At 48.1% G+C, this 13,241-nt stretch overlaps 1 protein-coding gene across 2 annotated transcripts in view; it reads left to right on the top strand.

Annotated features, from left to right (window-relative positions):
• The first annotated feature begins 5,565 nt into the window (after positions 1-5,565).
• KCNN2 (potassium calcium-activated channel subfamily N member 2) overlaps positions 5,566-13,241 on the top strand; it is a 149,555-nt gene continuing 141,879 nt past the window's right edge. The window contains exons 1-3 of one of the 2 annotated variants that reach the window (XM_004759056.3): positions 5,566-5,776; positions 6,631-7,916; positions 8,541-8,636. In XM_004759056.3, the coding sequence (XP_004759113.1) occupies positions 5,755-5,776; positions 6,631-7,916; positions 8,541-8,636 (1,404 nt within the window). In that variant the 5' untranslated portion in view covers positions 5,566-5,754. The remainder of the gene's footprint in view (positions 5,777-6,630; positions 7,917-8,540; positions 8,637-13,241) is intronic. The other variant, XM_045069313.1, reaches the window with a different exon arrangement.

The following is a 13,241-nucleotide window of genomic DNA, read 5'->3' as shown; positions in this document are numbered from 1 at the left end:
GCAAGTGGTAGAAAATCAAAAGGAAAAAAACAGATGGTGTGATAAATAACACACCGGAATGGGTTAACAGGAAACGGGGGGGAGGGGCGGGGGGAAGAGCTAAGGCATGGTAGCGCCAATCCTGTAAAGAGGGCCAAATAATGATAGGGAAATAAATTGGATTTCGGAGGGAAAATAAACTTTCCAAAACTTTTGTAGCTTCATTTTGTTTCAGCACTGAGCGACCCTGGAACATTTGGGATCACCAAGGGGCAGCTTTGACCTCCGTTATTTAAGGATGGCTTTGCATATCTTTGTTCCCGTTTTTGCTGATTCTTTACCCTGGCTGTGAGATGTTTAGTTTCTCTCTTCCTGTGGCCCACAGCTTGACTTCCTTTCTCTGGTTGTTACCAAACCTGTAGTTTCTTTCCTGCTCTGTGCCTTTCAGGGCCAAATAGCCAGGGAACAAAACAGTCTTTGGTGGCAAGCAGGTCATTTATCCAGAGAATAAAGAGAGAATGGAGGAAGGGAGCTCATGCTCCAAGGGCACTAAGAGGCAGAGGGGGTATAAATGATATGGCTGTGGGGTGGGAGGGTGGGGGTGGGGATGCTGGATATCAGCCTGGGTCCCAGGAAGGGGTGGGGATTTCCAGGAACTTAAGCCCCATCCTGTTTTCTTCCCGTTGTGGTTGGGGGTTTCCTGTCTTGGTGCCTCCTAGGGAGGAGAGTTCAGTTTGTTACTGTAGTACAGTGAAGGAAAAATGTGAATTTGGCCCACTGTGCCCACCAGATTGGACCCCTCTGGTTTGATCGCGTTTCTGGGGGTCCTGTGCGGTCTGGTGTCAAGCTGATCCGGGCAGGAACACCCATAGGGGAGATACCAGGAAAAACAAACAAACGAAAAAACAGCTTGTAGAAAAATTCCCTATGGGGCTCTTTGGGGTTCATCTAGCGACACGGTTCTCCCCACTCTTTGGCATAATGGGAGAAGCGGCAAGAACACAGGTGGCCGGGTCCCTGCAGGGCTGCTGGCAAATTCCTCCAAGCCACAGGGCAGGCAGCTTGAGCGTGGGAATCCCCCTTATTTCACAAAAAGACAAAATGAGCCTGTTAGTGCCAATATATACGTTTCACTGGCCTGCAGCTTCTTCGACGGATGATGCCAACAATAAGGAATGCCAGACCAGACTGCAAAGTAGGCAGCAAACTCTGCGAGCAGCCCAGAATCGCCCTACTTTTTATACTTTTTAATTAGGCACCTTGGACCTGCGTGCCTACAGCCCTGCCATTGTATCCACACTTGTACTGGATCCTTATAAATTATTCTGTTGATCAAATGACGTCCACAAGAGACCAGCAGTCAGGAATCACAGAATCCCAACTATGCCAGTGAGGAAATGTCCCTGAGGCCATTGAAAGGAAGTGAATGGTAATGACAAGCCCCTGCGGTCCATTCCCGGACTGCTAGTGGAGGACAGGCTGTATGAGTCGATAGAGCGATTGGGTTATTCTGTGGCTGTGGAAGAAATGCTAGAAGTCTGCAAAACAGATTCAGCAGGTGGTCTCTGAAGGCTGCGTTTGAAGTCTGGCTTGCCTTGTTAGCTGTGTGACCTGGGGAACCCTGGGGCACTGGATTGCCTGGATTGCATTAAGCTCTTTACCTTTGAGATGGAGAGGATAAGGAAAACTTTCCTATCTCTCATAAGGATCCTTAGCAAATGCAAATAAAATAATGCAGAAACTTTCTCAACTAGAATGGGCTGCCTTTAGGTGGTTGGGGTTTTTTTTTTTTTTTTTTTTTTTTTATGACTTTCTGGATTTGGATGTGTGGTTCTAACTGCCAAGGATATTGGTTTATGAAATTGCAGATTTTTTTCAAAAGACTCCCCCCTAGTCAGTAATTTTAACCTGGTATTCATGTTTAATTATGTAACATGGTTCAATTCTAGCAAAACTAGTGTACGTGCTTCATTTTTTTTTTTTTTTTTTTTTTTTTTTTTTTTGCTGGAGTTGCTGAGACTTTGACAGATATGCCAATTAGCTGGAAATGAAGAGGAGAATAGAAAAAAATTTGGAAAGTCAATGAATAGGCTCCAACATGATAATTAGTCCCTGAATAATAGCATTCTGGAGAAAAATTAACAAGGCCATCGCCAATAAGCTCATTCAGGTCTTGACACTTTCTGATCATGATGCAGAAGTAAAAAGAATACATATAAAAATTATTCTAATCTTTTCTTCAGATCCAATGTGGTTTATCTCTTACAAATTTAGGACAGTCTGTGGTTTAAAAACATCTGTTCTTATCGCCTTTTAATGGTTCTGTTTTGGGAAATGTGGACCTGTTATTGTGCTACTCCTAGCTACTCCATAACTCTTATTGTGCTACTCCATAACTCTTGATATGACCCCAATTGCGCATTTATATTTACCACCTTGTAAACTAAGTTCAGAGAGGCTGTGTCTTATCACAACCTCTCTGTTTGGCAACCCCCAACAACTTTCTCACTTGGGCAAAGAAAAAAAGAAAGTCTCAGAAAAACATTGACTTCGTAGCTCAAAGTTCCCTCTAGACTTCTCAGTGTGGGTCCCTGCCTCAGTTGCTCTGCCTACCCCTGGAAATAGACCAGAAACATCCAAATTCAGGGGAGTCCTGCTTTTGAAGGAACAATGAAGAGAGAGAGAGAGCACGTGGGGCGCGTGGGTGGCTCAGTGGGTTAAGCCTCTGCCTTCTGCAGGGTCATGATCTCAGGGTCCTGAGATGGAGCCCTGCAATGGCCTCTCTGCTCAGCAGGGAGCCTGCTTCCCCCCACCCCCTCTCTGCCTGTTGCACTGCCTACTTGTGACCTGTCTGTCAAATAAATAAAATCTTTTTAAAAAAAGAGAGAGCACAAATAATTCCTAGGAAAAAGAGAATTATAAACAATGGCATCATGTAAATCTGAGTCAAGTAAGGGATCAGAGAGCAAACAACCCGCAGCTTTTTCCAAGACCCTATGTGGTCTGGGAAAATGGATCTTCTAAGACCAATGTTAAGTGTATGTGTTGGGTGGGGGGGGGTGGCGGCGGGCGGTGTTCTTTGTATGTGTGCAAGCTTGAAATTCCACAAATATGGGGACCCGGGTGTTCTAGTCTAGAGAAAAAAAAAACAAAAACCCAGGTGATTTTTCATAAATGATGCTGGAAATGGGAGGCCACTAATTGATGAGATTCAAAATGCATTTGGTGGATGAGTATGACCTCTGGTGTTAAACTAGAGAAATTCCAGCGCTATATATCTTAACGGTAGAAAGAGAAGCAAAGGTCGTTTTCCAAAAGCTTCTAGTCAGAGGTTACAGGGCATTGTTTTGCGACTTTTGTTTCAAACTTTCTTCCTTTCCTCCTTCTCTCTTTCCCTCCTTGGTCTTCCAGGTTTAAATGACTATCTCTTGTGCACACAGCACCAACCCTGTGGGAGAACACTGTCTTTGTTGCTCCGACTGCTTGGTCACGTGTATCTCTATAATCCTTTATAGAAAAAAGGGGCAAAATTACGGTGTCTGAATTTTAAAGGTTTATATATAAGTTTACGATTCATTTGCTAATTTTATAAAGAAGAGAGGAATGGTGAAAACAAAAACTCCTTAAATGTGCCCCTGTCGTACATAACCCAATAGTGTGGGAATGCCCCAAACGACACAGATGAAAAATGAAACATGACATTGTTGGGGGGTATCCTGTGGTTTTCCATAATCATACCGATAGAGGATTATCATACTCTCCAAACAGACATTTATTAGCAAGGTGATTTTGGGGGATGGAGGGTGTGATCAGATGATTCCTTAAAACAGAACAATGATATACATCTGATTGACTTCTCTCTCTCCAGTCACAGTGAGTTTCACCTTATTATTTCATGAGGCTTTTTGTGTTTGTTTTGTTTTGTTTTGTTTTGTTTTTTTTGGTTGTTGTTGTTTTAATATTGGCGGGGAAGAAGCACTATGAACTGATTTTAGGTATTCTGACAATTCCTCATGCTGGGTCCTATCTTCATATCATTCTTACTCTGTTGGTCCCATCCTCCCCCTGAGTCCCCTTTGTGACCAATGGAAACTCTGTACATCATGGTCATAAATCTTAGTAAACACCCTTTTTTTCTATATGATTAATGGAACTGTACCTAATCCCGTACCAAGGCACAGAGATATACAGGCCAAATGACACAACCTTTTGTCCCTTTTAATTAGTTTACGCAACCCTCTGTTTGAAGCCTTAAACTTGCTGTTTGAGAAAGTCAGTTTGATACATAGAATGTAGCCATTACTTACAGTGTTTGAATTATTCTAGAACCTTATATCTAATTGGATGCTGGCAACAATCGTGATATTTGGGGAGGCATCGATGTCATCTTTCAGCTAAATTTATGAAAGTATTGATGTCCTGTGATTACACTCCCTTGAAGAATTTCATTCATAAGGAGGAATCAAACTCTTCATTCAATTCAGCCGCATATAGTGAAGTGAAAATAAATGTATGATTGATTTTGTGCTTGCGTTGAATTTTCACACCAGAGGTGACTAACTTAATTTGGAAGCTTTCTTTGTTAATTTCAAAGTCAGCTCATTAGAATCGTTTTTAATGGCCATGCGCCCCACACAATTCTTGCATTAGCTACTCAGCTACCATGAGCTTTGTAACTAAGCAAGTTTTGTTGAACTGCCAAAAATCAGGACAGAGTATAAACATAAAATACTGGCTCCACTTTGTAGCTATTCAAATTCTACTCCTGACTGAGACTATTGAAAAATAAAATTTCTGACAGTACTCTTTATCTTATATGGAGAGCTGTGGGCCAAATAGCAACCTGTGCTTCCCCTCACCCCCTTCCCCTTTTGGATTTTTTGCACGTACAAAAAATTAAAATTGTTTAACCCATGTCCAAAAGATATCCTAAAATGAATTATTCACTCCATGGTATTGAAAACGCATTCACACACAGTCCTAGGACAAGGTACCTGGTGAGCAACTTTAGGGCAGCTGCCGAGTAGAATATCAAGAAATTGGATCCAGCTGAGAATTCCAATTACCTAATGAGGGTGATCTGTTTACGCTCTAATTTCTTGGTCTAATTCACTATAATCCCGATCATAAAAATCATGCATTTAAATTACGATTTACAATGGAAACAAATATTTAGCTGGCTAGTTCCTTTCCTGTCCTTTTCGGGGAGCCTGGAATTTCCATGTACAAAGAAATACGAAGGAGAAGCACTCAAGATAGAGCAGTAACAATTCTCGGAAAAGGGTCCCCTACCGCTTTGTGTTGGTATATCCCCTAAGAGAAGAGCACTTTGCGGGAAATATGTGAGCCTCAAACTGCCATTTTTATCCGTTTATTAGAAAGTAAATAATTACACCTGATTCTAGCAAAACTCCAGCACCCGCCCGGGAGTGGACACTCAGCCGGGGTTTTCATTGTTAATAATTTCTGTAACGAACGGTGGCGACTCGGCCCGCGCCAGGCCCCTCTCCCACCCGCAGTCGGGGCACGGCCGAGGAGAAGCCCGGGGTTTGCGCATCTGTGACCCGCCTTTGCTTTGTGTCTGTGCTTTGCAGGTGGGGAGGAGGAAGAGGAACAGAGGAGGCGCTGGCGGCCGGCGGTCGCTGAGCAGCCCCCAGACCCTCGAGCAAGCCGCCTCTCCACCGCCGGAGAAGCCCGCGGACCTACCCACTGGGGCGGCCAGAGGGCCTGAGCGCCCGAGCCCGGGGACCCGGCGGCCGGGGGCGCCAGCCCCTCATGTTCCGCAGAAGGCGCAAATGTGAGCGGGCGGTATCTGGGAAAGCCCTCCGCCCCCGCCAGGGGGACCCGGGAAGCCCGCACGGGCTCCTCCCGCGGACGGTGGGGATCCCCTCCTCCGGCCCCGCCCCCATCCTCCCCCGGCCCGGGTGCCGAGGCGGTTAACCCTCCCCGCGCCGCGGCGCACTCGGGCCGGAGCGCGGCGCAGCCAATCCCGACTCCCGGGCGCCGGAGCCCAGCGACTGGGGAAGATCGGGGCGCGGGGCTGGCTCTGAACTCGAGGCGACCAAACCGGGGCTCAGGCCCCGAGGTTCTCCCCAAACCCTGCTGCACTGGCGGAGCCAGCCGCCAAACTTTTTTTTCCCAAAGCGGGTGCCCCCGCAGTTCTTTGGCGGGCAGCCGGCGGCCCACTCTCCGCGGGACGATCAGGGAGAGGTGGGCGTGCAGCGAGGGGGCTGCTGTTCTGCAGCCCTACGAGGCGTGCACGCGGGCGGACAAATGGCAGGGGTTCTGCACTGTCCCCGCGCCTGACCCACGGCTGGGGTGGCCCAACGTGCTGCAGTGCCCGGCGCAGGTGATCTAGACTGCGCGTCCGGCACGAGCTAGGGGGGCGGCGGCGAGGAGGGCAGGGAGGGAGGGACGCCCCTTTCTTCTCGCCCCTTCCCCCGCAGCCCGGCTGCACAGTCTGGGGGCTCCCCATCCCCGGTGGTGCTCCCCGGCGCTCCCCATCAGCAGGTGGGGCCCCCAGCCCTCACTCCTCCCTGGCCTGCGCACCCCCAGGGTTCTCATCCTGCAGATTCCCTCCTCCCCATCCCTCTCTCTCACACACGCTCCCCTAAGCCGCGCGCGCCGCAAACTCGGTCTCGGTCCCCGCAGGTGATGTCATGCCCATTGTTTTGGTGCGCCCAACCAATCGGACTCGCCGCCTGGATTCTACCGGAGCCGGCATGGGCCCTTCCTCGCACCAGCAGCAGGAGTCCCCGCTCCCGACCATAACGCATTGCGCAGGGTGCACCACCGCCTGGTCTCCCTGCAGCTTTAACAGCCCTGACATGGAAACCCCATTGCAGTTCCAGCGCGGCTTCTTCTCGGAGCAGCCGCCGCCGCCGCCGCGCTCCTCACACCTGCATTGCCAGCAGCAGCAACAGAGCCAGGACAAGCCGTGCCCGCCCTTCGCGTCCCTCCCGCACCCTCAGCACCACCCGCACCTCGCGCACCAGCCGCCGGGCAGCGGCGGCAGCAGCCCATGCCTCCCGTGCAACAGCTGCGCCCCCTCCGGAGCCCCGGCGGCGGGGGCGGGGGCGGGGGATAACCTGTCCCTGCTGCTCCGCACCTCCTCGCCCGGCGGCGCCTTCCGGACCCGCACCTCCTCGCCGCTGTCGGGCTCGTCGTGCTGCTGCTGCTGCTCGTCGCGCCGGGGCAGCCAGCTCAATGTGAGCGAGCTGACGCCGTCCAGCCATGCCAGTGCGCTCCGGCAGCAGTACACGCAGCAGCCGGCGTCCGCCTCCCAGTACCACCAGTGCCACAGCCTGCAGCCCGCCGCCAGCCCCACGGGCAGCCTCGGCAGCCTGGGCTCCGGGCCCCCGCTCTCGCACCACCACCACCACCCGCACCCGGCGCACCACCAGCACCACCAGCCCCAGGCGCGCCGCGAGAGCAACCCCTTCACCGAAATAGCCATGAGCAGCTGCAGGTACAACGGGGGCGTCATGCGGCCGCTCAGCAACTTGAGCGCGTCCCGCCGGAACCTGCACGAGATGGACTCGGAGGCGCAGCCCTTACAGCCCCCCGCGTCGGTCGGAGGAGGTGGCGGCGCGTCCTCCCCGTCTGCAGCCGCCGCCGCGGCCGCCGCTTCGTCCTCAGCCCCGGAGATCGTGGTGTCTAAGCCGGAGCACAACAACTCCAATAACCTGGCGCTCTACGGAGCCGGCGGCAGCGGCAGCGCTGGAGGCGGCGGCGGCGGTGGCGGCAGCGGGCATGGCAGCAGCAGTGGCACCAAGTCCAGCAAAAAGAAGAACCAGAACATCGGCTACAAGCTGGGCCACCGGCGCGCCCTGTTCGAGAAGCGCAAGCGGCTCAGCGACTACGCGCTCATCTTCGGCATGTTCGGCATCGTGGTCATGGTCATCGAGACCGAGCTGTCGTGGGGCGCCTACGACAAGGTAGGCGCTGCAGCCGCTTGCACAGCCTTCCGGGACCGCGGGGTCCGGACGCCGGGTGGTTGGGATGGGCCCTGGTGGGAAATTCTTGCCGGCCAGCCCCGAGCCTCCTCGGGACGGTGGCAGGTGCCCGCCGGGACGGCGAGCACGGCTCGGACGCGCTGTCCTGATCCTCCAGGCAACTCTACAGAGAGAGCCTTTCTGCGCGCAGCCAAAGTTCTGGAGTCAGTGAGTGCCCCAGCGACTTCAGGCACATTAAATAAATGTTTCCAGGAGTCAGTAGGGGAAAGCAAGCCCTGTTGCTTTCCAGGTGCTCGCAATTTAGGAGGCCCCTTTCAACCCAGAGTGCTTAAACTCAGGGATAACTTCCTCTGGGTTTCGAGAGCCAGGATCTGCGCTGGCATATGTCATGGCGCGGACCCTCTCCCTAGCCATCCACCTGCCCTCCTCTCCTCACTTCCCTTAGAGGCCAAGTGAGCTGACGGATCCCACAGCCAAGACAGGTACTCCCCTCATCCCCATCCTCCTCCTCCTGGGAGTTCATATTCAGGGGCTGGGGGTGGTCGGGGGCCCTGGAAGGTGGTTCAGAGTGCTAGTTTCTTAAAAGTGCTTCTGTCTGTGTTGCAGGCGTCGCTGTATTCCTTAGCTCTGAAATGCCTTATCAGTCTCTCCACAATCATCTTGCTTGGGCTGATCATCGTGTACCACGCCAGGGAAATACAGGTAACTTAGACTCCGCTATTTATGAATGACCCAAAGCGCGGCCGCCCGCCTGGAGAAGCGCGAGGCAGTTTTTTCCAAACCCTCGTGTCCTTGCTTGAGGTTACAGAAGACACACGCTGTAGTCTTGCTACAGCACCTGACCTGTTCTTTCAAGAAGTTCAAAACAAAACAGCCCAGCACGTAAACAGGCTGGGTTGTACCTGTTAAGCCCTTAAGATGTTCCCCTCTCTTCTTCAGGTCGATCTAGTTCTCCAAATTTCCTTAAGGCCAGTTAGGTAGTAGGCTTCAGCCGTGGGGTAAGCGGGAATTCTTGCTTGATAGGCCTATCCCCCCTGGGTGCGTCATTATGGAAGATAGTGTCCCTCTCTATGTATCTTCTTCTGTAATGTAGTGAAAGAAGAAAATAGGCTCCTGATATTCCTAGCTAATATATGTAAATGAGACATGAGAAAAATCCAAACTCTTTATCTTCAGCCATTAAAGAAAAAAAAAAAGTCTGCCCTAAGGTTAGAATACAAATTCTGTGTATGTGGTGGTTTGGTATATTTTTTTTTAGCTGCAATCATTACATTGCCCTTTAAAAAAAAAAAAAGTGTCATTTAAGAGCAAAGGCCACTGCCCTGGTGAGCAGTCTTATTAGGAAATGTTTTGTTTAAATGCAGCCAGGAACTCTATTGTCGAATTTGGCTATTACTGACAATTTCAGAATACTTGTATAAAATTCATGGGTCATCTTTGGAGTTGTTTAGTTTGCTGTAGCCTTCAGTCCAAGGAATATTAAGGGTTGTGAATTAAAAGAACTAGGCTTTTCAAAAATGAAGTAAGGTTGGGATTTGCCAGTTTAGAATTTACACTAATATGTATTTTCTGATTTTTTTTTTTTGTGGGGGGAAACAATTGTTGACTATTTGTTGGAACTTTTAAGCCCTTCAATTTAGGGTGCTTTCCATTTAAAGACGCCATTTAGGACGCCTTTAAATTTAAAACATCGTATAGAACTTACCACTTAAATAATTTAATATTAATTATGTTAAGTCAATGTGAGGTTAGTCATTAGCAAGCTCACACCAAATATGGAAGAAACCAATTTTTAACTATGGTGCAAGCCAAACCAACATGCCCATGACCCCAAAGGAGCAGGGAGAATGAAGTAAGACTTCGTCTTCCTTTCACATTTGCAAAGACTTTGAACGGTGTCATTCCAAAGGGAGAAAGTGAGCGAGCGAATGAGAATTAGAAAGAGTGAGACCATTTAGAGGTAAGTCACCAAACTGCCTTGGCGAAACCAGGAGAATGCACCCTAGAACTCTAACATCTTAATAGTTTACAGGGAGGTCCGTTGTAATTCGGGGTTTTGTGATCCTGGGCTTCTGAGATTCCCTGAAACATTCTTAAGTGATACCACAACGTGGCTTACCCATAATGAGTGCATCTTCTCATTTTGACTTCCAAGAGCAGACACTTAGAGCTGGGAGGAACAAAACAGAATGAATAGTCTTCTGACTCCGTTTACAGACGGGGAGCCCGAAGTCAGAATAGGGGAGTAGCTTGCCAGATGGCACAGCTAGACAGGGCAGAGTGGGCCCAGGCCCTCTCCTCCAGCTTCTAGTCCAGAAAGCTTCCTGCTGTGCTCGGTTACTTGCTAGAGGCCCAGAAATATGGGCATTTTTTGGGTCCGTGATTTCTCTCTACACATTTGGTTTACAAATAGGTTGAATTTAAAAGGTCATTGTAAAATCTTCTCAGGTATTTTTTAAAAACCAAGTAACTTAAAACAACTTGTTTTGTTTTGTTTTGTTTTGCTCGGCAACTGGAGTGGTTTTCCTTCATTTAGCTGGAAAGAGAACTTGCTGGTGTTTTCATTGAGCATTAGCTTTCGTACCTGTCTATTCCTTCTGAAAAGTGCAGAGCTAAACAAGCATTTGCCGAGGAGACATTGGGTGATAGTCCCATCGAGGGCAAAGCATCTTCCTGAAGACACTGACTTCTTAAGAATTATTGGAAGGTCCTTTGAAATAACTTACAGGAATTTGCAAGGAGTAACCAAGTGTTAGGTTTTTGGTTTTTTTTTTTTAAGATTTTATTTATTTATTTGACAGAGAGAGATCACAAATAGGCAGAGAGGCTAGGCAGAGAGAGGGGGAAGCAGGCTTTCCACCAAGCAGAGAGCCCCATGCGGGACTTGATCCCCGGACCTTAGGATCATGACCTGAGCTAAAGGCAGAGGCTTAACCCACTGAGCCACCCAAGCACCCTTAGGTATTATTAAAACTTTTTTGATACCACGTTAGAACTCTTGAAACTTCTAGAAACTAATAAAAATACAAGAACTCCTTTTTTTTTTACAGATTTTTCACGGTTGGAATTGCACTTGCTGGCTCATTTTGAGGACTATTTCTGTTGCACAAATGCATAGGTATTTTGATGGAAAGATCCTTAGCATGGGTGACAGAAGTGCTGCTCCCCTAAAACTTACAAGCCCTGTGAATTTCTCTACCGTTGGGGTGACGTAAATATCCCAGAATGTTAAATTTGCAAAACTGAGTTTATTTTACATGATACATAATTTCTGTTGAACCAGCCACACTTAAATTTCAAAACTGATGCTTGGGTAGTATCATTCAGTTGTTTTGGTTGTAGCGTTTTCTCTCTGTGTTTTCCCTAGGGGGATTTCTTTCCCAAGCTGAAGCTCCAAACGCTTATCTGAGATGCTTTTACAAAAGTCGAAAGTGGAAGAGGGCCAGATAAACTTGAGGACCCTGAACTAGAAGTCAGGCACCAGAAAAATCTGTATTAATTTATGCAGATATTAGAGTCAGCCGTGTTGGCAAAAGAGTTGACCTTGAATCCCAAGTGCACAGGCTTGTGTATCTGTGTGTGGAAAATGAAACATTGTGCCTCCCCACCTTTTCAACTTATTGATGTCACTGATGTAGGTATATTTCTTTCCTAAGTTTTAAGCGAAAAGTCACTTCTCAGTTTACTATTAACAATTCCAAACATCCTGAGTAGCTGTGAGTGGAACTAAGTATTGCCAACCAGAGCCTGTCTTTGGAGGTAGCATGTCATCTAAAATGACATGTTTTTTTTTTTTTTTCCTTTTTCTGTTTAGCCTACCAGCATGGTGATTGGGTAGCGAGAGCTAGCTAAGTGTGGCTTTCTGGTACATGATAGGATGTGTTAAGTGTCTTAGCCAACGTCCTGGCTCTCTGTCCTCCGGAATGGCTTAACGAAGCTTGGGGAGGCCCTGACATTTCCATGGAGAACCTTGGAAAGCAAGTCGGTGTGACCTTTTATAAAATGTTTATACATGCTCTGGCAAAATAAGACAGTTCAGGTGAGTCATGGTCGGAAGTGCCTGAATTAAAATAGGGCCATGAGGAGGCTTTGAAAGAACAGAGCTCAGTACATTGCAGCCTTGGTGTCCTTTTTCAGGACCACAGACAGCTCAATGCACCAGGCTTTACTCTGCATTTCACTAATTACTTGAATGCCCCGTCCCCAACCAAAACTGAAGTCACCGTGTGTATGCGTCACAACACTTATACAAAATCAGATTTAGTGGGAGCAGTTTTTCGGCTCAGTAGATGTTAGAGTTTTTTCCAGTAGACATTTGGCTTTACTTTCTATATCCATCAGTAAAGCCAAAGCAATGACAAGAAAAATAAGCAAGAACAAAAACCCATCCGTGAATGAAGGATGAGTCAGGAAAAAAAACTTCAGTAAATGCCTAGGTATCGTGGTCTTCCTATGAAGGAAGAACACTCTGGGGATTGTTTTTATGTGATTTGGAAAGGTCACTCGATACTAAATAAGTGGCTTTTTCTTCTCATGTCTCGGGTCAAATAGTAGGAAAAACAGAATCATGGTGTTCTCTCACTTTCCTTTTTGCCACTCCTCGTTCTCTGTGAGATTGGGAGTATGTCTTGGATGGGGCAAGTACACAGTCCAATACTCTTTAAGATCTTCAACATCAGAAAATTTGAATCTAGATTTCCCTTCCATCTTGTCAGTTTCTCATGCGGAAGCAATTTCAGTTGACATCGTTGTGTAGTATTTCGAGAGAGACAAATACAGGATTCTAAATCAGGAAAGAAAGCCCCTTGGACCTTGATCTTCCCAGTTCTCATGGGATTTGGAAGAAGGGCTGGTACATACTTTAAAGTTAAACACGTTTTTGTTTGATTTTGTCTTGGGAACGATATAATTACGTAATACTGAGCGTCAGAGGAAACGCTGGTTATTCTTCGGTATGTCTTGCAATGGTAGAATTCCTTCTCTTCCCAGTTAGCTTTTCAGCGATGGAGGACATCGATCTCAAAGTGCAAGAACAGAAATTAAACTTTCTCTTTACTCATGCTTCTAGGCCACACAAAGGAAGGAGTGAGGGACGGAGGGCAAGGGCCTTGGCAACATCTGAAGGCTCTGATTGGCGTGGAGTGGAAAGGCACCCACTTAGTAAGACTCTGGTTTGCCTGTGGAACCTGGAAAAGGATGCTCACTTTCCCACTCCTACAGAAAGCAAGTAGATGCTTCCAGACTGTGCAGATAATACGGCATCTAGCTATTATTCTTATGGATACAGTAACAGTACATATAGTAAGA

This window comes from Mustela putorius, unplaced genomic scaffold (genome assembly GCF_011764305.1).
Source record: "Mustela putorius furo isolate JIRA1106 unplaced genomic scaffold, ASM1176430v1.1 tig00003923_pilon_pilon_pilon, whole genome shotgun sequence".
Classification (NCBI taxonomy): Eukaryota; Metazoa; Chordata; class Mammalia; order Carnivora; family Mustelidae; genus Mustela; species Mustela putorius.
This window is presented reverse-complemented; position numbering and strand designations above follow the sequence as displayed.